The sequence below is a fragment of the Euphorbia lathyris genome, chromosome 2 (genome assembly GCF_963576675.1).
Source record: "Euphorbia lathyris chromosome 2, ddEupLath1.1, whole genome shotgun sequence".
NCBI classification, from domain to species: Eukaryota; Viridiplantae; Streptophyta; class Magnoliopsida; order Malpighiales; family Euphorbiaceae; genus Euphorbia; species Euphorbia lathyris.
Window position 1 is genome coordinate 113352550 of NC_088911.1, and position 26766 is coordinate 113379315.

Below are 26766 nucleotides of genomic sequence, written 5' to 3' on the forward strand. Positions count from 1 at the left end.
GCCAAAGTTGTTATATTTTGGATTTTTTAACAGTATGGCTAGTTTTTAAACAGCAAAAATCTTTAGTAACGACATAAAATTTATTGTTGCTAAAGTTCGCTTTTGGCAACAACATTTTGTGTTGCTGCCAAAACTTGTTACCAAAAAGCAATTTTCTTGTAGTGTCTAAAGTTCTAGAATTTGTATCTTGATATTAGTATATATTATAATAATTGGGTGTGTAAAGTTAATTTGGTGCTATGGGAAAAGTTTGGAGTTAATTTGATGGTTTTATGTGTAAATTAAAAGTTTAGGATAAGTTTTAAAAAATTATATAAAGATAGAGGATCAAACGTGATATTTGATACATTTCAGATATATATCTCAAATGATATCCGTTCATCATCATCATTATCTTTTCATTTCTTTTCTTTGCTTTTTCGTTTTCTTCTTCTTTTATCTTTATTAGCTTTTATCGTTCCCGAATCATTTCTCCACCGTTTCTTTGATTTACGGAGATTCGACCGACCGAATCACTCGAAATGTTATAAATATATATATATATATATATATATATATATAGCTATGTTAAGTAAAGTTGGTTTTTATAGCTGATAGTGTCTTATTGAGATTTTTGTCTCACTTTTTCGTAAATGTTTTAATGTTTTTAGGTGGGAAAGTACAAGATATAGAGAAGGTTACCGACCGTTTAGGCGAAGTTTGGAAGTTGGCTGCTTAGTTTTAGAATTATGGTTAGAACTTTGGTATTGAAATTGTAATATAATGATATTAGGTTAAATTGGAGACTCCTAAGTATTGATTATGATCTTTCTATTTCACGCCCGATGCCGATTGAGGTCGTTTAGGGTCGGGTGTGACAAAGACACTCATGAAATAAATACGTGCATGACCAGAAAACGCAAAATTGATAGAACAATGATGATTTCTCATACTGTGTGTAATGAATATTATCTTAGTTAAAAGAACTTAGTTCAAAACATTTATGTTATTATGGTCTCTTTAGGATAAATTTATCAACATTAACGTGTTGTTTGATAAAATTGAAAATTAAGTGCTGAAAAAGTGAGTACTAAATTTTAAGTATTGAATATTATAAGTTCTGAAAATATTAAATGATGTAATTGTTGTAAAAATATTAGTTGATAATGTTTAACTTAAAATATTAAGTTGAATATTTTGACTTATCAAAATAAGTGAGTTTTAACTTAATTGACTAATTTAAGTGGTGGAGAAATAACCATTATCAAACACACTTGAATTAAATAAGTGCTTAACATTTTAATTAAAGTGATTAAATGGGTTATCAAACAAGGCCTAAGTGTAGGTTCGAATCCGGAAGGTTCCTATCACTTATTACACAGTATTATTTACTCAAATAATAATCTTACAATTTTAATCATGCGAAGGAATGTTAGATATTTTTTATGATTAAAATTTTATTCATTATTTTATTTTAATTATTATTTTGATTTAATCAAATTAATTTTTATTAATTTGCTAAGTGGCAAGTTTCTCTCATATTCTTTTCCTATTGTTCTGCCACACGTTGATTTCTTGCCCACAAAGCACAAATATCTCTATAAATAGTTGGGTTTAATTTCATCTCAAAATAAAGATTTCAGGAGCTATTAAATGATATACCAAATTATTAACATTTCGTATTTTTAAGTGTTTTTGCTCAACAAAGCTTAAATATTTTTTTTATTTTGTAGTTTTTGTCAATATAAGCACATATACAATTTCTTCAATTATAATTATTATTTGAGCATTGAGAATAACCAGTTTATGAAATTCTTAGTTACACACAAGAATTTCAACGGATTGAAGTGTATCTTGCGCGAGAGTCGTAGTTGATTAATACTCGGTGTAAACATGTTGTTTTCTTTCAAAGGACATCGCATATCAACGTGCTTTAATCCATAAATCCACATAACATTCTAAACCTATTCCTAATTTATTTCTTATTTAATTGTTATTAATTGATGTTGAATTATAGTTAAATATTTTGGTATATCTAATAATATTTTTTTTTGTTTGATTTAATATGATTTTTATTTCTGGTTTAAGTGGCCACAAATTATTTCTAACAAATTCAATTTATTGTTCTACTTTATATCCCAAAAAAATAACCCAATGGATTCAATGCTTTAATTTAAGATTTAGTAGATTTATTTTCTGATGATTAAACTTGCAAAGAAAATCAAGATGGAAATCAAAGACATATCAACAACTATGATGAACGTGATGGCAGAGAAGATGAATTGATGATGTTGATTCAAACGACGACAACAATGGTGACAGAGGACTATATGAAGAAAACCAAATGGTTCTTTGGCCATCAACGATGGTGTGGTCGACTTTGAGCTCATTTATTTTTCTAATGTTTAATTAAATGAAAATCTAGAAATTTTATATTAGATTTTTTTTGTTATAACTTTTCCTCCCTTATGTTTTCCCACTCAAATGATTAAAATTATAATTTGAAGCAGACGAGTGCCGGCTAAATCTTAAAGCCGTTGAAAAAGAATCACAAAAAGGAGAATGTAGAAGAAAACTCAAATTCCGCAAGACAACAAAAAATAGAGGAGATCGAGCATTTATGGTCAAACAGGAAGTAGAGAGGTGAGGATATAGAGGGTGAGAGAAAATATAAAAAATAAATATTAATAAAATGAATATTTTTTTATATATATACGATAAAATTACGAGTGATAGAATAAAAAAATAGTAATTCATGTACTATTTATTACTTTAAGTGAAAAAAATTTAAAAGTTTATGGATTTGTATTATATATAGTAGTAATTGATTTTGTTTAATATTTTGTTATATAAATTTTTTATTTTTTAGACATGAAAATATTATAATATTTTTTTTATGGTATATTTAAAACTACCAACTATAACAATCTCTGTATAAATGTTTAACACATTGTTTGTTTTGAGGTTTTTTTAGGTAAGGTAAGGTAATTTAATAAAAATGCATGTGTTTGTTTTGAGGGTTAAATAGTTAATATGATGTTTGAGGTAAAACCATGGGTTAATAGAGTAGGTTTTTTAACACTCCAATTTGGAATGTTTTGATGGTAATGTACTTTTATGTAACAAAAATATCTACACTACTCTTTATTATTTCCACTTTCATGTTATATACAACCTAGGCTTTCTAAAAGCAACAATCTGTCGTTTTCTTTTCTCTACGATGCAAGACAGAGTGCAATTCTTCACAAGGTCAATTCATTCTTGTCCAATTTTATATTTTTGAATTTGTACTTATCTGTTATTTCCATAGAATTTCTTCTTTATCAGATTTTAGAGATGAATATTTAGCTTTTTCTATAAACTTTCTCATACTTTCTCATAATTATTAGATTTTTCATAAAATTTTATTAGTTGTCTACTTTCCCGTTAGCTAAGTTTATTGTTTTATTCTTATAGTGAATTATAGGTAAAATTTATGATTTGTTTTATTTTTATAGCTAAACTTTATATGTTGTCTTATTCGAATTATTTATCCATTTATTTTTAATTGAATTTTTGTATCATTTGTTTTTAACATCTTTGGTGTAGTTGGTTTATAATTAAAAAATTCTTATTCTTCTAGTTTATACATTTTGTTATTAATTGTGTTAATTTTTTAATCTTTTTCCTTTTTTTTTCAGTTTTGTTTTTTTTTAATTTGTTCAAATAGCATATAATTAATTTGATATTCACTTTTTGCTTTAGATGAACCATCAAAATATTAGTGATGACGTGATATAGATTAATCATGAACGAGTTAGTTTTAATCGTAAGCTAACAAAGCTTTCAATTAAAAAAAATCGTAAGCTAACAAAGATGTTTCTTCTCTAGCTTAACTAGAAGGAGTTAATCCTATAGATAGGTGTAAAACCTTGCTCTCAAAGGAGTTTGTAATTTGATTAATAAAAGATAAGTATCCTTACAAATATTAGGGTTTAAATACCTCCATAAATTAAAGAGAAAAGACTTTAATACCCCAACTAGGGTTACAAATGATAAAGTAATAATAGGGTAAGGTCGGGTGAAGTGATTAAATGACATAATGGTAAATAGACCTAAATGGTAAAATAATAATAGTTGGGTGACAAAACAGTAAATAAGAGAAAGCAGGAATTTTAGCAGATGCGGTCTCCTTGCAGATGAAGTCACCTCACATGGCGTATTAAATGTCGAGCGACTAATTTATACATTAGGGTTTAAATATCTCCCCTAAATTAAAGACAAAGGACTTTAATACCCAACTAGGGTTACAAATCATAGAGTAATAGGGGTAAGATGAGGTGAAATGGTTAAATGGCATAATGGTAAATAGGTCTAAATGGCAAAACAATAATAGTTGGGAGGAAAAATAGTAAACAAGAGGAAGTAGGAATTATGGCAGCTTTGGTTTCCTTGCAGACGAAGTCACCTCACATGGCGTGTGGATGCTGACACGACGTGTGGTTAATTTCTTCGACCACCCATTGTCCGACATTTCATCCTTCATGACTCCTCTTTAGCAAGTCACGCGATGTGTGAGTAAGGGTCACACGCCCGTGTGCCCCCAGTGACACAATGTGTGGGTTAAATCTCCCCATTTCTTCAAGTAGTCCTTTGCTCATATGTCCTGTGGCTAATGTCACACGCCGTGTGAGACACTTCCCCCTCTTGCTTGGCTTTACCATTGGATATTCTCACATCATTTTGTAGTTGGAGCAGTAATATAGGAAGTTGTTGTTTAGCCTACATTTTGCAGCAGTAATCACTATTATTGATACAGATTTTGCAGTTGATGTAACTGTTGTTGATACACATTTTGCAGTATTTGTATGGAGTGTTTTGGCATTTTTGATGTTAATAGTTCATAATGTATTATTTGTATTATTTTTTGGTACATGCAAAAATATTTGGTTCATGATGTTAATAATAGGTTGTTCATTTGTTGTTCTTTGGCATAGGTAAAAATAGTTGGTTCATAATGTTAATAATAGTTGGTTCATATATAATATATAATGTACTGTTTGTACTGTTTTTTGGCACGTGAATTTTGAATTAAATTGAATAACAGATTAGCAACCAATTAAAACCATCGTCTATATCATTTAAATATAATGTTGTTTGTCCTGCCATTTCCATAAATTACTACAGTACGCACTTAGTTTAAATTGTTTATGATAAAAATCACTTAGAAACAAAGGATGCCATTAAGTTTTGTGCCAAAAATGGCAATATTATAATACCATTTAATTGCATTATCAAGTTATACTATGTAGATAATTGATTGCATTATCAAGTTTCATCTTTGAGACAATGGATAATTTGACAGTGGCATTAATATCAATTACACATTACAAATTACACATAAAATACCAATTGCCAATTACATAGTTTTTTTTTGTATTTCATTGCACAATTTACACATAAAATACCAATTACCAATTACACATAAATACCAATTACACATCAATAAGTTATTACACACAAAAGACCAATTAGTTTTTCATAACATAAGCTATCATAACCACTGCCTAACAATTGACAACTTCAATTGTAACTTGACAACATTTTGTACCATAAATAACACATAAAAGCTAACTACTTAACAATACACATTGTAAATAACAAATAAGATAAAAACAATTACAATCTTGTAGTAATAGCTTATCTGCAATTTTGGTGCTTATATATCTGGATGTTATCTATTTGTAGAATTTGCAAATATTTTTCCTATCTGAGCTAATTTGAAGTTTGTGGTTACAAGAGATGAATTTAAATAACAGCTTGAATGAGAAGCAAAGAATTTCTACTGAAACTTCAAGAACATCTTTCTCATCCTCTTGTTCATCTATATTCTCATTAGATGGTTACAAAGCAGTTCAACCAGAAGCCTCTTCCTATTACAGAGCAAAATGACTTTCCTGATATGAATGAGTCCTTTAGAGCTCTTGCCAAACTTTTAGAAACCCCTTGGTATTATAATGAAACGAGAGAAAGGCCACGACCATCCTATGAACCGAAAGATGCAATTTCGAAAGATGCTCGATTTTCTTATAATGGAAGAGAAATTAACGGGTTGTCTTGTGAATCAAGAGATACTATCAAGTCCACGATGAAGCTAAAAGAGCAGACAAAGAGGGGAATGTTGAATTCCCATCTTCGCGATTTTGATGCTTAAAAATCGATTAGGGTTTCAATTGGGTTAAAGAGAAGATCGAATATGGTACATGCAAAGGAGATGATCGATTTCCATATTCTAATTCTTAAAAATCGATTTGGAGAAGAAAGGTTTAAAAGTTGGAAGATCAGACTTGAAGAACCCAACGATAAATTTTCATACTAAGAAGAGAAAATCAATTATAATTGTTGAAAATTGATTTGGGGAAGACATTCATTTTGCAAAAAATCTCAACAGTCATTTTTTTAACATTTCTCTTTCCTAGTCAATCAACATATATTCAGAAATTGTCCATATGGAAAAAAATTATCCACGTCAACATGTCGACTCTCTTTTAACGGAGAGTGTCATTCACTCTCGATAAATGTGTTATAAAAGAACGGATCTATAACGAAATTAATGATCAAGAGCTCAATATGGAAAAATAAATGATTAAAAGCTCAATCCTTAAAACTACTAAAGTTCAGAGATTTAATTATGTTTTCCTGTCTTTTTAATTTAAATTATTTTATCAATATTTATAAATACTTATTTATATTAGTACTAAAAAAAACTTGTAAATATTAATTTCACATTAACGGACAGAGTTTAAATTGTTTGTAAGTTTATTAAACACCACTATCAATTACTAATAGTAATTAGGTAATAATCAACACCTATTAGGAAATAGACTCTAATTAAAAGTAATGAAGTTTTAAAAATAAAGTACTCGTATAAAATGGACCGAAATTAACTCTAAATGTAACATTTTCTTGGTAATTTACCTTAGGAAAAAGATTATTATCGTGTTTTTTTTAAATGCAAAATGGAAAAAGATAAAATAAAATCAAAGAAAGTGAGAAATGGGGAGGGTTTGTCGTGTAGCAAAGGTTTGAAAAATTGAGGATTAAAAGTGAATTCTCGAGAATGGACCCCACCCTTTCCCCATTTCATCATAATATTATTTTATTTTATTATTTTCGAAGGGGTTTGTTCGTGTAGGGTAGGTATAGGATAGCCAGATTTTTATTTCCTTATACAATTAATTTTTTTTTTATTTTCTTATAGAGACAAAACAAATACTACAACAAATTAATCCGAGATAAGTCTAGGAAAGTTAACCTCCACGATATTTTCAGAAAGCAAAAATAACAGGAAATCAAGAGGAGAAGAGAAAATAGAGACGTTCAAACCTCTCTCATGGCCTTCGGCAACAAACCGATCTGCCATCCGATTCTGCTCTCTGAAAACATGATAAAAGTTGATAGAATCGAAAGAGGAACAAATCCTTCTAATTGATTTAATTAAATTCTGACTTCCTAAACATAAAGCATTTTTTTTTATCAGAAATCATGTTAACTGTTTGAGATTGTCAGTAACAGCCTTCTAATATAATTAATTTTTTTTTGAAGAACTAATATAATTAATTTTAATTAATGGAATTGTGATTTTTTCTTCTTTTTATTTTATTTTATTAAATAAAAAAATAGAACCGCATATTCAGAGTATTGAGAGTGTTAAAAGAAAGAAATTGAGAAATTGAGAAGAGAGAGAAGAACCTGATGCCCTTTTGATGTATGTATGGGTGGTGCTCTTTCCTTTCCTCTCTCCACACTTATTTTCCTTCTTTCCTTCTCCAAATCTCTTCATCTCCTCCTTCCTTTTTTCCTCCTCTAAACCTACTTCTTGTTTTTCTCTGCAATTATGGGGTTTTGGGTCTTAGTAAAAGTCTTTCTTCTTCTCTGATTTCATCATCATCTTCTTCAATTCAAATTCCTTGGTAAGTTTGAAGTTTTCCAAGTTTCTAAGTCTTGCCCTTTGATTTTCAACTTGGAGGGAGGGAGCCTCGGATTTCTAATTTGTAGTCAGTTTCAACTCTTACTTCCTTCATGTGTAAAATCCTACCACGCCACATAAATTTGAGCATCTAAACCTAGTCTTTTTTTCTATTTCATCTCTTTGTTACTTGTAAATCTTCAACTTTGATGCTCGGATTTTGAGTTTATGTTAACTTCTGCTTCATCTCTTTCTATTATCACATGTTTGGTAGATTTGATGATTTGGGGTTAGGATAGTGGATTATGGCCCCTTCTAGGTCTCAAAGTTGAGCACTTTTTTTTTTCTGAATTTGCCCACATAAAATAACGGTTACCCAGGTTTTAATCTCATCTTGTTTGTGGGTTTTTGTTGTGTTGCTTGTTTCATGATCAAATAAAAACAGCAGATGCTTCAATTTCACTCAATCACATCACATAAAATAACGTTTCTAGAATCTCTCACTACACAAATCTTCTTGTGGGTTACTCTAGAAACTCTTTGATCTCATTATCTTATCTTTCCCTTTGTGTGCGTCTTGCAGGCAGGCACCAAGCTGGCAGCAGATGGATGAAGATTCAAGTGGGCTGATCTTAAAAAAATAGCAGAAATAGGTAAGAAATAGCTATTAGCTGCCTTTTGTGTTGCAGCTGGAGAAGTGCTTTGCTGGTGTGGTGGTGGTGGGGTTTGGATTAGAAAGAGAAAGAAAAATAGAAAGGTTAATAGAGAGTAAAAGAGAGAAGAGGGCTCAAGAGTATTGTTATATATGCTGAAGATAAGGGTCAGACGTGGAAGTGGAAGAGGAGAAAATAGTAGTAGTAGTACAATTAGTTGTGGAGAAGCTTGTGACTGTAGCAAAAACAGCACAAGAAGAGAGAAGCTTTGCATCAGATGTTATCCATTGAAAACCCTCCACCAGATCCCTCATGTTCTTGCCAATTTCAACAGCTGAATAGTAATAGTGATGAGAGGGCTTCTGCTTCTCATAAGAAGCTTCCCTTGACACCACAAGAGGTAGATCTACCCAACCCAGACCTTGATCATCATACCCCACTTCCCAATTTCTCTATAAGGTAAATTTTTTATCTTTACTCTTAATCTCTTCTTTCAGGATGAATAGTGCTGGATATCTTTTTTTTTAATGGATCATGGCTCAATAGCTAACCTCAATGTTTCTTTTTTCTTCTTCCATGGTGATCCCGAGTCATCTCATCTTTAACATCTTTTGTTGGGTCAGATCCAGAGTTGCATGTTCCTTGTGGTTCAGTTGGAGATGGGGCCTCTTTATTCTTGTCTCTATTTGGGTCCCTGAACTTGCTTTGCCGGACGATCTTACTTTCACGGCTCTGAAATCACCTAGCTACCATATGATTCTTAGGTTTAGTCAATGTTCACCTGCTTTTTCTTTCTTGATACCTGTGATTTCATGTCACTTTGTACAATTTCTCTTGTAATCTGTACATTTACTTGTCGTTCTACCCAATATCATCCAAAAGATTTCACGCTTCTTTTTTTCTTCTTTCACTCCATCAGATTTTTCAATCTAGTTTTCGTAGGCGTTTCTTGGCTGTTTATGTACTGTTCTTTTTGTCCTCTTGGACTTAACCGTATCTTCCTTTTTCTTGAGTTTACATGCGATATAAGGATCTCATGGTTGCCATGGATTCAGGTCACTATTGATGCTGCTTTTTAGCTCATGTCTGGTTGTGAATGGATAAAGTAAAATAACTACTATTTATATTGTGGTGCAGAGATTATGTATTCACAGCTCGGAGTAAAGATATCAAGAAGAATTGGCCTTTTTCTTTCAAAAACTTGCAGCTTTGTTTGAAACATGGCGTGAAGGAATTGTTACCACCGCTTCAACCGCTTGATACAGTTAGCAAACAGTCGCTTAAGAGATGTATGGTTGAAACTAGCTCAATTGAGAAGGGAAAAACAGACACTCATGCAGTATTGGACGCTTCTGATGATCCCCAGTTGAACGATAAGCTAGCAGAATCTTGCCCGGACATTAGTTCATGTAGATCTGGAGATGACAACGATTTCCCATCAACTACAACCAGTGTTTCTCATTCTGAAATAGAGTCACTAACAGTTAATAGGCTACCTAGCTCACAAACTAAGACTTTTCGGCGAACCTCGGCTGCATCTGAGGCTGCTGGACCTTCTGGGAACAACAAGACTGAAAACACCTCCCGGCCATTGAGCAAGAAGTGCAGATTGATTGTGAAATTTGGTGGTAATTCGGATCGTAGCTCGGCTGAAGATATTGCTTCTAATTCTACTACTGTATCGGAAATAATGGCTTCCAAAGTTTGCCCTGTTTGTAAAACTTTCTCATCATCGTCAAACACAACCTTGAATGCTCACATCGATCAGTGCCTTTCCATGGAGTCAACACCAAAATGGACATCTGATTCTAAGCTAACAAGACATAGGATTAAGCCAAGGAAGACCCGGATGATGGTAGATATTTATTCTACTGCTTTACCGTGCACATTGGAAGAACTTGATCGTAGAAATGGTACAAGTTGGGCCACAGTTTCATGTTTGCCTACGCATGAGGTTGAGAAGACTCGTACTGCTGAGACTATCAATGAAGGGAAGAAGATGAGAGTATCACATGTTCATCCTGAGGATGTTGGAGATGTAGCTGAAACTATCAATGAAGGGAAGAAGATGAGAGTATCACATGTTCATCCCCAGGATGTTGGAGATGTAGCTGAGACTCTCAATGAAGGGAAGAAGATGAGAGTATCACAAGTGCATCCCGAGAATGTTGGAGATGTAGGTCCTGTTTATATCGATGCAAATGGCACTAAACTTAGGATTTTATCCAAGTTTGATGACCAGCCATCAGTATCAAAAGTAGTGGAGGATATTGAAGCAAGGAAACCTAAGAAAGGAGATAATGGAGGCAAATACATTTCAAAGAAGAAGAAGAAACTCCTTGCACAAAAACATCACAAGTTTCTGAAACTTGCTTCTCAAAGTAACATAAATTTCTCCCAGAAGGCCCACGGCTCTCAGGTACGCCCATCTTTACTTTACTACACATTTTCTTTCTATTTTCCTTTTTTCCTGGACAATCTATGCTTATCTCATTGATTGCCCAAACCATTTCTTTGGCCTGAATTTGAGCATGCTGTAAAACCAGCTTGTTTATCTGGTAACATATGTTCATGGTTTTTTTTTTTATTTTAAAAGTTATATGTTCATGGGTAGTTTTGTACTTTAATTTTTTGGCTGAAATCTTATATGGGATGCTTCCACTATTGTTGGGTTTCTTCCGTTCTTGAGTTTAGCTTTTTAGTACTCTCAGTAAAACCTCCGTATAGGAATAACTTGGGACATGACTATTTGTATAACAATTGGGAGGTTATTAGTAAATAGAGTTTGGTAATAAAGGTTATTACCAAGTTGGGACCGAGTTTTTTTTATAACAAAATAGAGGTTATTCCTCTATAGAATATTCCTATATAGAGGTTTTACTGTATTAGAACAATATAATATTCACTTGTTTTCTGCTTCAAACCTGTTTATATGTTTCCTGAGGCCTTGAGCTTTTTGAATTACTACTCATATGAGATTTTTTTTTGATAGAACTCATATGAGATTTTTTGATGCAAGTTAGTAGCATGAATTTTCAACTCTATATGTTTGTCAAATTTGGTGTAAACAGATTGTGGAAGAAGAATATCAAGGAGAGGCAAAAAATTGTGAGAAAGAACATATGGTGTCAAATCAAACCAAACCAAGTGATTTTGTTACTTTGAGACCTTGGGTTTGTTCCAAACGAAGAGGTCTTACAAAGAAAACTAGTCAAGAGGGCCATCAACCCATGAGATGTAATTGGCATTTGCCTCAGGATTTGCTGGTTTATAGTGGCCAATCGTTTTTCGAAGAGTCTCCAACGGAGAGGAACGTTGTCCAAAAATTTACTAATCTGTCTGAGAATCCTACTTCTGCAAAAAATGATAGAATAGAAAAGTCATTTCGGGAAGTTCAGGTTAGAAAGAAGATGGAGCAATCTCTTGGGAGGAAAAGAATGGGGAATCTGTTGATGGCAGCCAGGTCCAGTGACAATTTGGGGCATTCACCAATGAAACTGAATTCCATTCAGTTAGGAAATTGTGGCACTTCAGTGAATGATAGTCGTATGACGAGACCTTCAAACTCTACCTGGAATCATTCATCTTTACTGAGCAAGAGGGCTTTTGGTCCTTCTGGAGGTGCAAATAATTCTGATGCAACTTGCACTCCAAGCATAAAATCATCTCGGGATGCTAATTCAAGCCTAAGTAAAAGAATGAAGCTCTCCTCTTTAAGGAAAAATATGTCGTGTGTGAATGGCCGATCTTCAGTGACTGATGCTGTGCCTGGTAAACTTAAGAAGTTGTCAGCCCTTAAGAAGTCTAAGTTGCGCTTCATGAAAAAGAGAAATGAAGAGGGAGTGACTTGCCAGTCTGGAGTGGACCAGGAATATGATTTAATGCGTGGTAATGCAGCAAATCAAGATGAAAGAGAAGAAATAGCTAATGAGTCTTTTGAGTTGAGCACTGTCTTGAAACCTAGACGAGGAGGAGGAATGCGATGTATTTCTCATGGGGAAGAAGCATTGGCTTTGAGGACTTCAAAACCTGCACCTCATTTCTATGATCATGATGTGCCGGTAACTGCAGATTCTGTTGGAGCTGATTTTCTACAGAAAGTTGATAACTTCGACTCTGCTGGAAATCAAGTTCGTGTATATTTGGAGGGCGTTGTTGTTGTACCATCTTCAAATACTTCTGATGAGAGAAGTGCAGCTTGTACGATGAAGTCCATAGACTCAGAACTTTATGAGCTCAGTCACTCGTTGGATATTCAACCTGACTCTCTTCGATCAGCTGAAGATTACAGAAGGCTTTTATGTGGGACTGCACCACCACCAGCTCCAACCGAACCTGATTTTGTTAACGACCAAGAGATGTTTTCTGCTGTTGAAGTTGGTAATGATATAGTCGGGCAAGATTCTCGTATCGCAGCGGAGTTGGATTCTGAAGCTGGGCATGGACACTCCTTCCCTGAGGTCGATCCAATTCCTATTCCTGGACCACCTGGGTCATTCTTGCCTAGCCCTAGGGATATGGGCTCAGAAGATTTTCAAGGGAATTCATCCCTGACCACAAGCCGAGTTCATTCTTCTCTAGATCAGCATGATGCGGTTGATGGAGATTCATCAGATTCCCCTATGTCTGCAGCCTCCACCATCTCTAACTCTACAGCAGACAGGTGTAATTTCAAGTATTCGGAACCATCATCTTCAGTGGGACCTTATGACAAGATTAGATCAGCAGCTGCTAGCATCGAGTCTTCAGTACTACAAAGTGTTGATACCATTCCACAGGCAAGTGGTGCAGAAATGGAAAGGGCTGGTTTTGATGGAGGATATTTGAAACTTGATAGGATCTATGTGGAGAAGGGATCTCTCAGTTTCAAGAATGATCAACCATGCTGTTGCCAAAGGAAGGAGAGATTTTCTCAGGGTGTTTCGTTAAATTTCCAGGAATCACAATTATTGAGAAGACGGAAGATGGCTTCAATGACAATTCCTACTGGTGGAAAACAGATGGATTTTAACTCTAACTTAAAGTTGGCTAATTTGGATGTGAGATCTGAATTTGCTCCTCCCAGCAGTTGCCCGAATCCAGGATCAGAAAAGATGGTTCTCCCGGTCATTAAGCCCCTTGCAGGTACCGTTTCTTTCAGGGATTCTCCCAGTTCAGCTGGAGTGAAGCTTCTAGCTCGTGGTGATTCCGGTTCTGCTAGTCCATCTGCATCCAATCCTGTACTTCGGTTGATGGGGAAAAACTTGTTGGTGGTTAACAAAGATGATGATGCATCCATGCCAGTTGGAGGGGTCCAACCGCACATTCAGAATAACCCTCAAACCTCTCAATTCATAGCGTTTTCTCAAGTCTCTCCTGGCAATACTCATAATCCCGTAAATCATATAGGACCCCCCCAAGCTTCTGTCATCTTTGGTCAGAGCTCACATAAACCAGTAGGTCAGTACTATGATGGTGGAGGGTTGTCAAACAGCTTTAGAAGCCATTCTGATCCAAGATTACATGTAAATGCTAAACTCCCAGCAGGTATGTTTCAGGATCAACATATGGACTACAGTTTTGCAGAGTATCATGAATTCGAAGGCGATTACAACATTTCAAGCCAGCATATTAGATCCAAGAACAGACCAGATGCTGATAATACGGAGAAAGTTACAGCAGCAGTTCCTGAGCACCGTCGTCAGCATGCAGATTCTCCCCAGAATCCAGTACAAGAGATCATCATCATTGACGATGTACCTGAAAGTGAAAACGCGGTGATTAACAATGTAGCAAAATATAACCCGAATCGCGTGCATCCTTTCTCATGTTATCAGTCACAGGACCAATCTCCAGTTGTTGAATCACCAATTGTGCGTAATGCCAACTATCATACACCTCCCTCTAAGCTAGGCAACAACACACGCCCGGTCAGGTTGGGTTGTACTTCAGAAGGTACCGGTGTAGTGCAGCGGAGCCCTTTTACAGCTGCATCATCTTCTCCTGGTCATATAAGATCAACAACACTCCATTATTCGCCGGGCTTTTCATGATGCATTCAGGGTTAAAAGTGAGTTTTATAGCAAGAAATAATGGCGGGTTGCAGGCGAGAAGCGAGGGAATGCTGAGTTACATATTTTGAGCAGTTTTTGAAGGGTTCTGCTTTAGGCGCAATGAAAGACAGACAGACAGACTTAGATATAAATTAATGTATAAGCAATCTATGAATAATAGTTGACAAGGAAAGGAACCTTTGGCTGGCTGAAACACAACAAGTCAACGTTCCTATAAAGAAAATTGAAAATTCTCTTGTTTTTTTTTTTATTTTTAAATCTTATGTTATAATAGTGCATGCATGTTTATGGTAAAATAAAAAGGAGGTAATTTATGAATTTAGGATATTGCATGCAAGAAAAATGAAAGAAATGGTGATTCAGACAAGCTCCTCATGTGTTGGTTATTGTTTGTCTTAATAAGTGGATTGATGTAATATCATTAAAATTGTGTGTGCGTGTGGGTCTCTATATTATATGGTGGAGTAATCGAAGGTGACAATAATAATTAGTTTTAAAGTTATTTGTGAAAATTCCAATGCAAAAAGCATTTCAATTCTCATTTTCTTATAAATAATAAGGGTATAAAAACTTTAGGAGTTTAATGGGGTGAGAGTTAAGGAGTTTATAGAATGTAAACGAGAGTTAAAAGTTTAATTTTGTTTGAGAGTTTAAATATGTAGGGGAAGAAAAGTTAAATTTACTCGGTAGACATAATTTTTTTTAATGAACATTTTGTTACTTCTATTAACCCCTAATTTGGAGGTTAAAGAAAGTAAAAGTTTAACTTTCATTAACCTTCATTTACTCTAAAAAAAATAGCTTTCAAATAAGGTTAATGTGATATTTAACTTTCTATTATTCTCATTTACTTCTATTAACTTCCTCCCAAACAATGGCTTAATTTCATTTATATACTTACAAAATGAATGGTTCTAATTGCACGCATAATAAGTACATGTTTAGTTGGTGGACATCCTTTTAATGTGGTGGACATCCATAAATAATTATTTACATAATTATTTATAACAAATTTGCTCTATATAACATCTTATCTTTTATTTTAATACATTTTTTTTTCATTCTTTGTCGCGTCAAAATTATTAATGACTAGAAAATGTTCACTTTTAAGATAAAATTCGATTAGTGTTATTCATTTCATCTACGTTTAATATGTGATGTGATTATAAAAAGTCTGTAAAAACCTTATTATATCTATAAAAAGTAAAATTTAAGACACGTTCATCAAATTTTATATTCACAACTAGCTAATTCGGCGAGTATGAATTTAATGTAACAAAATATGATATGTTAAAATGAAAGATCAAGAGTTTAATGTACCAGAATTGACATGACGAGGGGTTTAATTTATCAAAATTGGAATTGATAGAGTTTTTGCCAAATTTTAGATCTAGGTTATCAAATTTAAATTTTATAATGATTTTAATCTCTGATTTTTATAAATTTAGATACCGATTTTAATAAATCTAGATTTAACGGTGAGAATAAAAATTCAGTTGGTGAGTGAAAGTTACTAGGTGCCAATGCATGCATGAAGATGATATGAAATGATGTTACCACAAAGTGTGATGACATGACAAGAACCCACTTGGCCACATGCCTTGCCTACCTATGACGCTTATATTACCTTATATTTATATATAGGATTGCATGTTTTATTACAATATATGCATATAGTACCACATTCATAATTAATTTTGTAATAACTAGTGTGCATACATTCATCCACCAAGTTGAAAATCTTGTCTTTATTAAATGACTTGCTCTTTCACTTTGAATACTCTAATCAATTGAATACGGCAGTAAAAAAAGAAACTTAGATGAAAATGATGGATCCAAAATTTATTATGATTGAGTATTTATCGTGATTTATGAGTATTAAATTGATAATTTTTTAATATTTTTATAAAAAAAATTAAAACCCTGTTCACAATTTCCATAAAATTTTCAACGCTTCCTCTAAACCCGAGGATCCGTCCCTGCAAATGAATGATTATACATATATAAGAAAAATAGAATTAATTAATGTCTGAAGTAAAACGATGATAGGCAAAGAAAACTGCATATATATATATATGTGGTTACTTTTACTATTATATGCAACATATGCTTACTTTTTCTTTAATCTTGTTGCAAGAAAATTGCATATATAATATATGGTAGGGCCTTGAGAGACAAAAGAAAACAATAAAAGCTCCTGCAGATAGTGGTAAATATTATTTAGACCATCTATCAAAATGGACTCAATGGTAAATAACGATTTTGTGCAGGATTGATGATAATATTTTATAGGTCTCGGCAGAAAAACCTCCTTAATAGAAGAAATAAATATACTTAAAATTTTAAAATAAATTTCAATAAAAGATAAATAAATTGTTAGAAATAATTATTGTTTTTTTGGTAGGAAAGGAAAGAAAAGACAAACAAAACAGCCAAAATAAACTAACTCGGGATTAGTATAGGAAAGCTAACCCCCACTACATCATCCAAAAGAAGAGAAGACAGGAACTCAGGAGGTGAAAAGAAGGTTGAGATTCCCAACATTCTCACATGGCCCTCAGCCGCAAGACGGTCCGTCACCCGATTCTGCTCTCTGAAAATATGGCAGAAGCTAATGGAATCAAAGGAAGAACAAACTCTTCTAATCCCTTTGATTAAATTCTGGCTATTTAAACAAATAACATTATTATCAGAAATCATTTTGACAGCTTCCAAGTTGTCAGATTCCACAAGCAGCTTCTTCAAGTCCAGATTCTTAGCAAGCCTGAGGCTAGAAAATATCCCCCAAAGCTCCGCAGAAAAGTAAGAACCCATGCCCAAATTCTGAGCAAACCCAGACACCCACACACCACCAGCATCTCTCAGAACCCCTCCAGCAGCCATGGTTGTCAAAACCGGACCGGTCAAAGAACCGGAAAAGATAAAGGGTTTGAGGTTTAACCGAGGTCCAACCGAGGTTTAACCGGTATTCAAAAATCATATGAAAATTATAATTCTATTCGTATTTAATCATATAACATAGTATAATATTAACTATATTCATAAAAGTTATACTAATAATATTTATTTAATATCATAACAAATAAATATAAAAATTAAAAAATATACCTTTAAAATTAATATTGATTATTTTTATTAATAACTAACACGTAAATATGCTAATAGGATATGTATTTTATAATTCAACTTCAATCTTAATTTATTAGATTTTAAAAATTTATTTGTATATATTTAAAATTTAATACTAATTAAACTTCTTCAAAAAAAAAATATTAATTAAACTTTGTTAATATTGAGAAAATAAAATAATTTTTTAATGATATTTATCTAAATAGAAAAATAATACTAAATCATATTTTAATAATTTAATTTGTAACATTATTATTTATTCTTAAATAGTTAATTATAAACATAAGTGAAATGGTGGTGTAATGGTAAGCATTAAAGTTTACATGCTAAAGGTATAAGGTTCCAATCCTAACTTTGTTAAAAAAATATTTTTTTTTAAACCGGACTACCTCCGGCCCGGAACTGTGACCGGTTCCGATCGAACCGGGTTGAACCGACCGGTCCGGTCCGGGTTTGATAACCTTGCCAGCAGCAATTTTACCGTCCTTTAGACAAGAGCCATCGGTGTTTAACTTCACCACCCATTCACTAGGCCTACTCCAGCCAAAGAGATGGACATCCTTCCTCTGGATAGACCTAGCTAAAGTATCCTCTTTGAGACTATCTACAATAGTCCAAATCTTTTTAGAGAAGAAATCAAATAAATTAGGATTAACAACAGTTTCTTCTCCAAAAATCTCCTCATTCCTCCATTTTCAAATCTGGTGACAGACGACCGCAAAAATGATAACACCATGCTCCAGATCGGCCAGCATCTTCCCACTAACACCACCTACAAACCAGTCGAGATCAGAATGAGACATGAAAGCAGACAACATCTGGTTAGGGAGAACTTTCCTCCACACCTCTTTACTCTTAGCACAATCTCTAAGAGCATGGCAAATGGTTTCTTCATGCCCTCTGCATCTACTGCACGCACCAGACTCCACCAAATGACGTCTTTTTCTATCAGTATTAGTAAGCAACCTATTTTTGACACCAAGCCACAGGAAGTTCCTAATGCCGTACGCAACTTTCAAGGCCCAAATATTCTTCCAAACTTCAGGGTGCGGAGTCTTCAAAATTTGATTGAAGGCCTCAAAAGCTGATTTACAAGAATATGCCCAGTTGTTTGTCAAAGCCCAACAGTGACTATCCCTGTCTTCCTCCTTGCTACTAATTTTAACTCCTCTAATTCTCAGGAGCGTTTCCCGACTGAGGTAAGAGTCGAACCTCGACCAAATCCAATCACCCTCAAAATCCACCATATCAGCAATCCTCTAATTCCGAATATCTAAAGGCGGCAGGGAATTACAAACCTCTAATAAAGGCTTCTTATCAATCCAGATATCATTCCAAAAACTAATAGATTTACCATTACCCACATCTCAACCAATCACAGAGCAAAACTCTGAAAACACACCAGCACTAAGGCATTTCCAAAGAAAGGAACAATTAATAACTCTCTCCTTAGGACCCCCAAAAATCTTATCCTTTCTATATTTCCCGCACAATAACTGAACCCAAATAGAAGACGGAAGTTGCCACATTCTCCACAGAAGTTTCATTAATAACACTTTATTATTGTCTCTGGCTTTTCTTATCCCCAGTCCTCCCATATTTTTAGGTTGACAAACCTCATTCCAAGGAACAAGGTGGATTTTTCCCCCTCCTCAGAGTCCCCCTACAGGAACCGACATTGATTTTATCAAGATCATTAAGAACAGGCTCAGGCAGCCGACAAGCTTGCATAATATGATTAGGAACTGCACAATTGACTAACTGAATCAAAATAAGACGACCCGTAAGTGAAAGTGTTTTAACTTTCCAATTGGCACATTTACTATTAGTTTTATCAAACGTCTCTTTAAAGGAGGCTTTAGAGACTCTATCACTATGGAGGGAAATCCCCAGATATTTACCTAACGAATTAGTCAGAGGTATACCAGATATTTCACTCAACCTTTTGCATACTCTTTGACTCATGTTTTTAGAACACAACATCCGGGATTTTTGGATATTCAGCTTTTGACCCGAAGCAGAGCAGAAACAGTTAAGGATATTCATAATCACGCCAATTTGCTCCTCATTGCCTTCCACAAAGATCATAACATCATCCGCAAAGAACAAATGAGTAACCTGGGGGCAGAATTTATTGATAGAAACCGGATGGAAATTCCCATTGCCCACAGCTTCTTGGATAATGTGAGTCAACCTCTCCATCGCAATAACAAATAAGAAGGGACTCATATGGTCATCTTGACGGATACCCCGGGAAGGAGAAAACTCTTCAGACATATCCCCATTATTTTTAATTATCTCTTTATCTATCATCATATACTAACGGATAACTATTATATTTATTTTGAGTTATTTAATAGTTAGTGTTTATATTTATCTATATTATGTATTGTCAATTAAACTCTAACTCATATTCTCCTATATATATACAAAGCCTTATGCTCAACCCTAAGTGAGGGAAATTCATTAAACATTGTATCGTTTCTATTATATCTCTATCGTTTCTATTATATCTCTATCGTATATTCAACCTAAAGTATTTTATTGAAAATTATTTGACAGAGTACACATTATTTTATTCACTAAATAACGTGATCTTACCCGATTACAATTGGATATTGATTAATAATTAGAATGTTGAAATTGAAGAAAGAATATTAGTTAAAAAGCTTGATTGTTTTCTAAATTTGTTCAAAAAAAAGTTTGATTGACCTTATTAAAGTGTTCCAATTAATAATCCCTTCATTTTATTTAAAATGTATGTTGTAAAAAAAACAAGCTGCACGTAAAGTATTTTATCCGTCTTGAAATGTTATTACATAATTCATAAAATAGTTTAAAACATATCAAATATGAAGTTTTTACTTGCTAAACTCTAAAACTTTTCCTCTCTCACATACATCGACTTTGATCTTTTACTTTTTCAAGACGCGTGCTTCTTTACCACCGAATGACTAATTGACTGCATTTTAAGCAAGTTGAGAGAGTAACTAAGACATTTTAAATAAGTTGAGGGTTAATGAGACACTTTAAAAATCCAAAGCGTCAAACAAATTTTTCACATGTATAATAACAAATTTTTATCCAAAAAATAGGCCTCCTAGACAGTTGCACTCTATATTTAGAGGGTGTTTGTTTCAGCTTTTCGAAGCAGCGTTTAGCGTTTCACTCCAAACCGTAGGAAATATAGCGTTAGGTTAGGTTTATATAACCGTAGCGTTTAGCATTTTCTCTGAAAACTGCAGCGTTCTGGAGCGTTTCACGAAAAGCTCCTATTTGGAGCTTTTCATAAACAACTGTTTGTAGTTGGTTGTTATTGACAGAATTATCCTTCTTATTTCTACAAAATATATTTATTTTTTAATATTATTTATGTTTTAGAACATAATTACCGGAAGAATAAAGTTTTGTTGCATTCAATAAATTTTTTATTTTTTTTATATAGATTATTTTTATTAATTTGTGTAACATATTTTTTGGGGTTAAGGTGCAAAAATACCCCTAACGTTTTGGGTTAGGAGCAATTTTACCCCTAACGTCTAAAATGGTGCAATTTTATCCCCAATGTTGGAAGCCAAGAGCAATTTTACCCCTAACGTTGATAAATTGGGCTAATTTGAGAAATAATTCATCAAACTGTCTTCTCGGTCATGAATCTTGTCATCTACACTAAACACATGCGTTATTTTATCAGTAACAAATCACAAACATATGTTGGGATGTGAAAAAAATAAGAAAAAATATTAAAAATATACTGTCTTTTGTACGAATTAGACAAAAAAAATCACCGAATTTATAAATATTAATCTCCAATTTTATTATTAAATTACAAAAAAGCGTTATATCATTTTTTAGAACAAATTGATATGCAATTGGTGCAAAATAAAGAAAAAAAATGACTGCATTTTATAATAGTGTCTGAAATTGATCCAATTTATCAAGGTTAGGGGTAAAATTGCTTTTGGCTACAAACATTGGGGGTAAAATTGCACCATTTTAGACATTAGGGGTAAAATTGCTCCTGACTTAAAACGTTAGAGGTATTTTTGTACCTTAACCCTATTTTTTATTTTGTAATAGGATAAAGTGCAAAAATACCCCAAACATTTATAGCTAGGAGCAACTTTACCTTTAACGTCTAAAATGGTGCAATTATATCTCTAATTTTGGCAGACAAAAGCAATTTTATCCATAACATTGACAAGTTGGGCCAATTTGAAAAATAATTTATCAAACTGTCTTCTTAGTCATGAATATTGTCATCTACACTTCACATGTGCACCATTTTATCATCGTTAGTAACAGATCACAAACATATGATTAGATGTGATTTTTTTTAAGAAAATAAAAAAAATATATTGTCTTTTGTACGAGTTGGACAAAAAAATTTCAAAATTTTTATTGAATTTATAAATATTAATTTTTAATTTTATTATTAAATCACAAAAAAAAATATGAAATCTCTTTTTTAGAAGTACTGGTATATGCAATTGGTGTAGAATAAGAAATAAAATATCTATATTTTCTAGTAATATATAAAATTGACCAAACTTGCCAATGTTAGGAGTAAAATTGCACTATTTTAGACATTAAGAGTAAAATTATTCATAGTTGTGAACGTTATGAGCATTTTTTCATATTTTTCCTTTTATAATTTCATTGTTGATTAATTTAAAATATGTCCATTTTAGACATTCTAAATCCGAACAGCAATAGTTCAATATAATTTTACCAAACACTAGTAATTAAACAGCTAATAACAAACAGGTAACCGCAACAGCTAACAGCTTACTGCAACTGCAAACAGCTAACAACAATAGCTATTAGCTAACAACTGAACCAAACAGGCCTTAAACTCCGGATCCAAGACTGACCGAACTTTTGTGGTATTCTTATCTGAGTTTGATCCTTGAAGGTTCATAAATAGAGTAATATGTAAGTCTAGGGCTAGCCGTGGGTATAATCGAGGAATGCCACCACCAAGAATTCATTCTTTTTTTACTATATATATTATAAATGTAGTTACAATACAAATTTAGACCTAAAAGTTATGATATTTTAAATCTTTTTTTTTTTTAAATTTTGAATACAATTTTTTTATTTATTAAAAGCTTTCGTCTAGAATCCATAAAATATGAGGTTTGAAAGAAAAAAGAATCCATAAAATATCAGGATGGTAAGTACTTGCATAAATTCATGTATCATAATAAATCATTCAGTGAACTTGGTTGGGACTTATTTTTCCCCCTAAACAGAAACATAGGCGTTATTATTAAAGGAAGAGGAAAGAGAAGACAAAAGAGAGAATAATGTGGTCATAGAGTAAACAACAAATGATGATGGCCTTTGAGGTAGCAAATATCTACTCCTTTTCTTTTATTTTAACTTTTTAATAATTAAAATATAAAATGATTCAAAAAAAATTAAAATATAAAAAGATAAATGAAAAAAGAAAAAAGGAAAGAAAAGAAAAAAGGAAAAAAAGATTGTTCATAGTAATCTTGAAAGCATATTTTAATTGTTGAACATATTGTATTACGTAATGGAACGACGGTCCTGTTTGGGAATTAGCTGTTAGCTGATTACATTAGCTGATTTAACTAGTTGATTTGACTAGCTGTTTGTGTAGACCTGTTTGGTAAAAATTAGCTGATTGATAATAGCGGTTTGTGCAAAAAGACGAATAAGGACATTTCTTTTTTTAATTTTAGGACCTGCAAACTAAAAATAGGGTTAAAAAAGTCCATTAATTTTAATATTGTGAAACGCTAATTGAAAAAACTCCTTTTAGGAGCTTTTTCTAAATTAGCGTTTTCATCTCAAAACTCTCTCTCAAACCTCTCTCCACCAAACACTCCAATCAGCGGTTTCAGTGGTCAAACCGCTAAAATTGGTCAAAACCGCTCTTTTTATCCCAAAACGCTCTTTACCAAACAGGGGTCTATGTATACGTGTCTTATAATGTTATTACATATTTCACAAAATATATTAAAACATACTTATTCAACTATAAAACATTTTCTTCTCTAATATTATAATTGCATATCTCGTTTTACTTTTTTAAAATGCGGGCAACATATCTTCCGTATTTAACTTACTTTTTTTTACCACCGAGTGATTAATTGATTACATTTTATGCAAGTTCAGGGGGTTAACTGAACATTTTATACAAGTTCAGAAAGCTATCGAGACACTTTAAAAGTTCAGGGGGCCAATCAACCATTTTGGACAAGTTGAAGCTATATATTAACACTTAGGTGCTGTTTGATAAAACTGAAAATTAAGTGCTGAAAAAATAAGTACTGAATTTTAAGTGCTGAAAATATTGAATGATTTAATTTTTAAAAAAGTATGAGTTGATAATGTTTAACTTAAAATGATAAGTTAAATATTTTGACTTATCAAAATAAGTGGTTTTTAACTTAATTAACTAATTTACGTGGTAAGGGTGTGAATTTTCTCTCTCTCTCTTTTGCCTAGGGTTTCATGGTGAAGCGGGTTCGGGATCGTTCGAGGGAGAGGGGGCGGCGGGTGGCGGATCTGGGGGGGAGCAAGGCGTGGATGGGCGGGGCGGCCAGGGTGAGGGTTGCAGAATGGGTATGGGAGGGATGGAGGAGGGTGGGCGCGCGAGAGATCCGGAGTTGGGAGGGGATTTGGGAGGCGCGGCTGGGGGATCGGGGGTGGTGAGGGCCGAGGGTGTGGCGAGGGAGGCGGCAGGAGGCCAGGTGGTGGGCGGCTGGATTTTTGCGGGCCAATGGGCGGCTAGGGGCGCGGCGCCTGCGGATCTTGGGCGGGAGATCTGGGCAGGGGGTAAGGCGCCGCCGCTCGGCTGGAATACCGAGGGGGCTGGGCGGGGGGTGCCAGGCGCCGGGTGGAGCGTGCTCGGCGGGCTTGGGGCAGGCTTTGCCGAGCAGGGGGTTGGGGGCGGCGCAAGTGTAGACACCGAGTCGGAGGACCTGTGACGAAAACCTGTAACAAGACGGTTGAAGCAGTTGGTTCCGGGAGTTTTAAAGCAAAAAAAAATATAATAAAAAAAAGAGAGGTCAGTAGGAGTTGCGGTCGTCGAGTGGACGGCTCGCGAGTGCTCAGCGACGTGGTGCGAGCCCCTAGCGGCAGTCGGCACGCGCCCGACGACAGTTGGACCCGCGCCCGGCAGCGCGGGACGCACGCCCGACGGCCGCTGGTCGCGCGCGCCTGACAGCCGTAGGGCGAACGCCCAACGCCTGTTGGGCGCGCGCCCAACAGAAGTTGGGCGTACGCCCAACGCAAGTTGGGCGTTCGCCCAACCAAGTTGGGCGTTCGCCAAACATTTTGGGCGTAGCCCGATGCCCGTCGGGCTACGCCCAAATTTTTTTGGGATCCATGCCTATAAAAGGCACGGATCCCCATGCATTGAGGGAGGGATTTTTGGGAGCTTCTCACTCTAAAACATTTTTTAGAGAGAGAAAGTTATTTTTTTTGGAAAAAACATTTTTTTCCTAAAAATCCAAATTTCCTAAAAGTTAAAATTTTACTAAAAACACCAAAAAACACAAAAATAGTAACTCGTGGAATCAACCGACTTCAGCTGTCAATACCGATCTTGAGGTATTATCCGAGGACTAGACTCGCGTTATTTATTTTATTTATTTATTTTATTTATTTATTCTAAAGTTTTATTTATTTAGTTAATTATTTATTTATCACGTTTTATTTATTATTCCGTATTTATTTAATTTTCGTCTCGTGTTAAACAAACGTTTGGTTTTGTTTTTAAAATAAAAAACCTCGGTTTAATATCCCAATACGAACCGTGATCCGACTCAAAGGTAGTTCGGGATTAAAAAACGTTGTAATTATAAGTTTTTGAAAATATTTCTAAAATAACGTTTAAAAATAAAACGTCGTTTTAGGAGTCTCTGTTATAGACTATGATTCTATTTTGGTAGTTCGGAGGTCCAAAATGATAGAATAAATCTAATCTAAAGCATTTGAACGAATCTGGAAAGTATAGGGACTGTTTCTGATATTCTATCATTTCTGTCACTAACAGCAGATTAGCGACGGATTTTCCGTCGGTAATCTGCTGGAATCCGAAAATCACCCTTTTAACCCTTCTTTTTTCTCAACTTTTTTATATTTATACTTGTGTACGTATGTATTTAATTATGTAATATGTTTATAAAAATTATTTCTAAGTCCTATAACTATTAATTATGTATTATATAGCTATTTATTTCATGTTGAAATTCAATGGGTTTGGATTTAATGTTATAAAGTAATATATGTATGTATATATATAGTTTTTGGGTTGTTTGGGTTATATTAGCTATTATTAGGGGGAAACTATTTTGGGATAAATGATATTCTTTTATTTTGGGATTTTTGCCCATTATTTTTACATAGTTTTAACTAAAATAAAAGTGTATTATATTTAGTATTCTTTCTCATTTTCTTTATTTGATTGGGTAAATTTGGCCTTGATTTGTTAATTATTGTAATGATGTTCAAGTAAGTGCTAATTGAGTGAAAAGGGGGAAAATAAAAGACAAAAAAAAGAGATTTTAATTTGCTTATTTAAACTTCAGTTTTCTAAGAAGTTCCTAATGTAAATAAAAGGCTTTCCTATTACTTTAAACCGTTTTCTAAAACATCACGTTTTAAAACCTTAATTCGTTCCAACGACGGATTAAGCGAACATTGTAATTAAAATTGTTTTTTTTTTTTTGTTAATAATAAAGTTTTGAATTGTTTTCCTAATTAAATGGTTTTGTACCAAATAAATTGACTTGTATGCTTAACCACGTATTTTTGTCAAAACTTCTTATCTCACGTTTTCAAACGTTCGAGTCGTTCCAACGGCGATTCGAGTCGATGTCATGTAAATTAACGGGGTTTTGAAACGTACCTAAATCGTTCCAACGGCGATTAAGATACGAATCATGTAAATAAACTCGTTTTTTTGGAGAATGAGATTAGCTTAGAATTAGTGTATAGTCTAAAGCATAAAATCACAATGTGAATA

General features: G+C 33.7%; 1 protein-coding gene across 3 annotated transcripts; it reads left to right on the forward strand.

Annotated features, from left to right (window-relative positions):
• The first annotated feature begins 7672 nt into the window (after positions 1–7672).
• Positions 7673–14871, forward strand: LOC136219518 (uncharacterized). 3 transcript variants are annotated; one of them, XM_066006945.1, is made up of 4 exons: positions 7673–8015; positions 8511–9039; positions 9718–10999; positions 11652–14871. In XM_066006945.1, the coding sequence occupies exons 2-4, from the start codon at positions 8858–8860 to the stop codon at positions 14610–14612; spliced, it is 4425 nt and encodes a 1474-aa protein (XP_065863017.1). In that variant the 5' UTR covers positions 7673–8015; positions 8511–8857; the 3' UTR covers positions 14613–14871. The 3 variants fall into 3 exon arrangements, with proteins under 3 accessions (XP_065863017.1, XP_065863016.1, XP_065863018.1); XM_066006944.1 differs by having other exon boundaries at positions 7673–7931; XM_066006946.1 differs by lacking the exon at positions 7673–8015 and adding an exon at positions 8049–8307.
• Positions 14872–26766: the final 11895 nt, after the last annotated feature.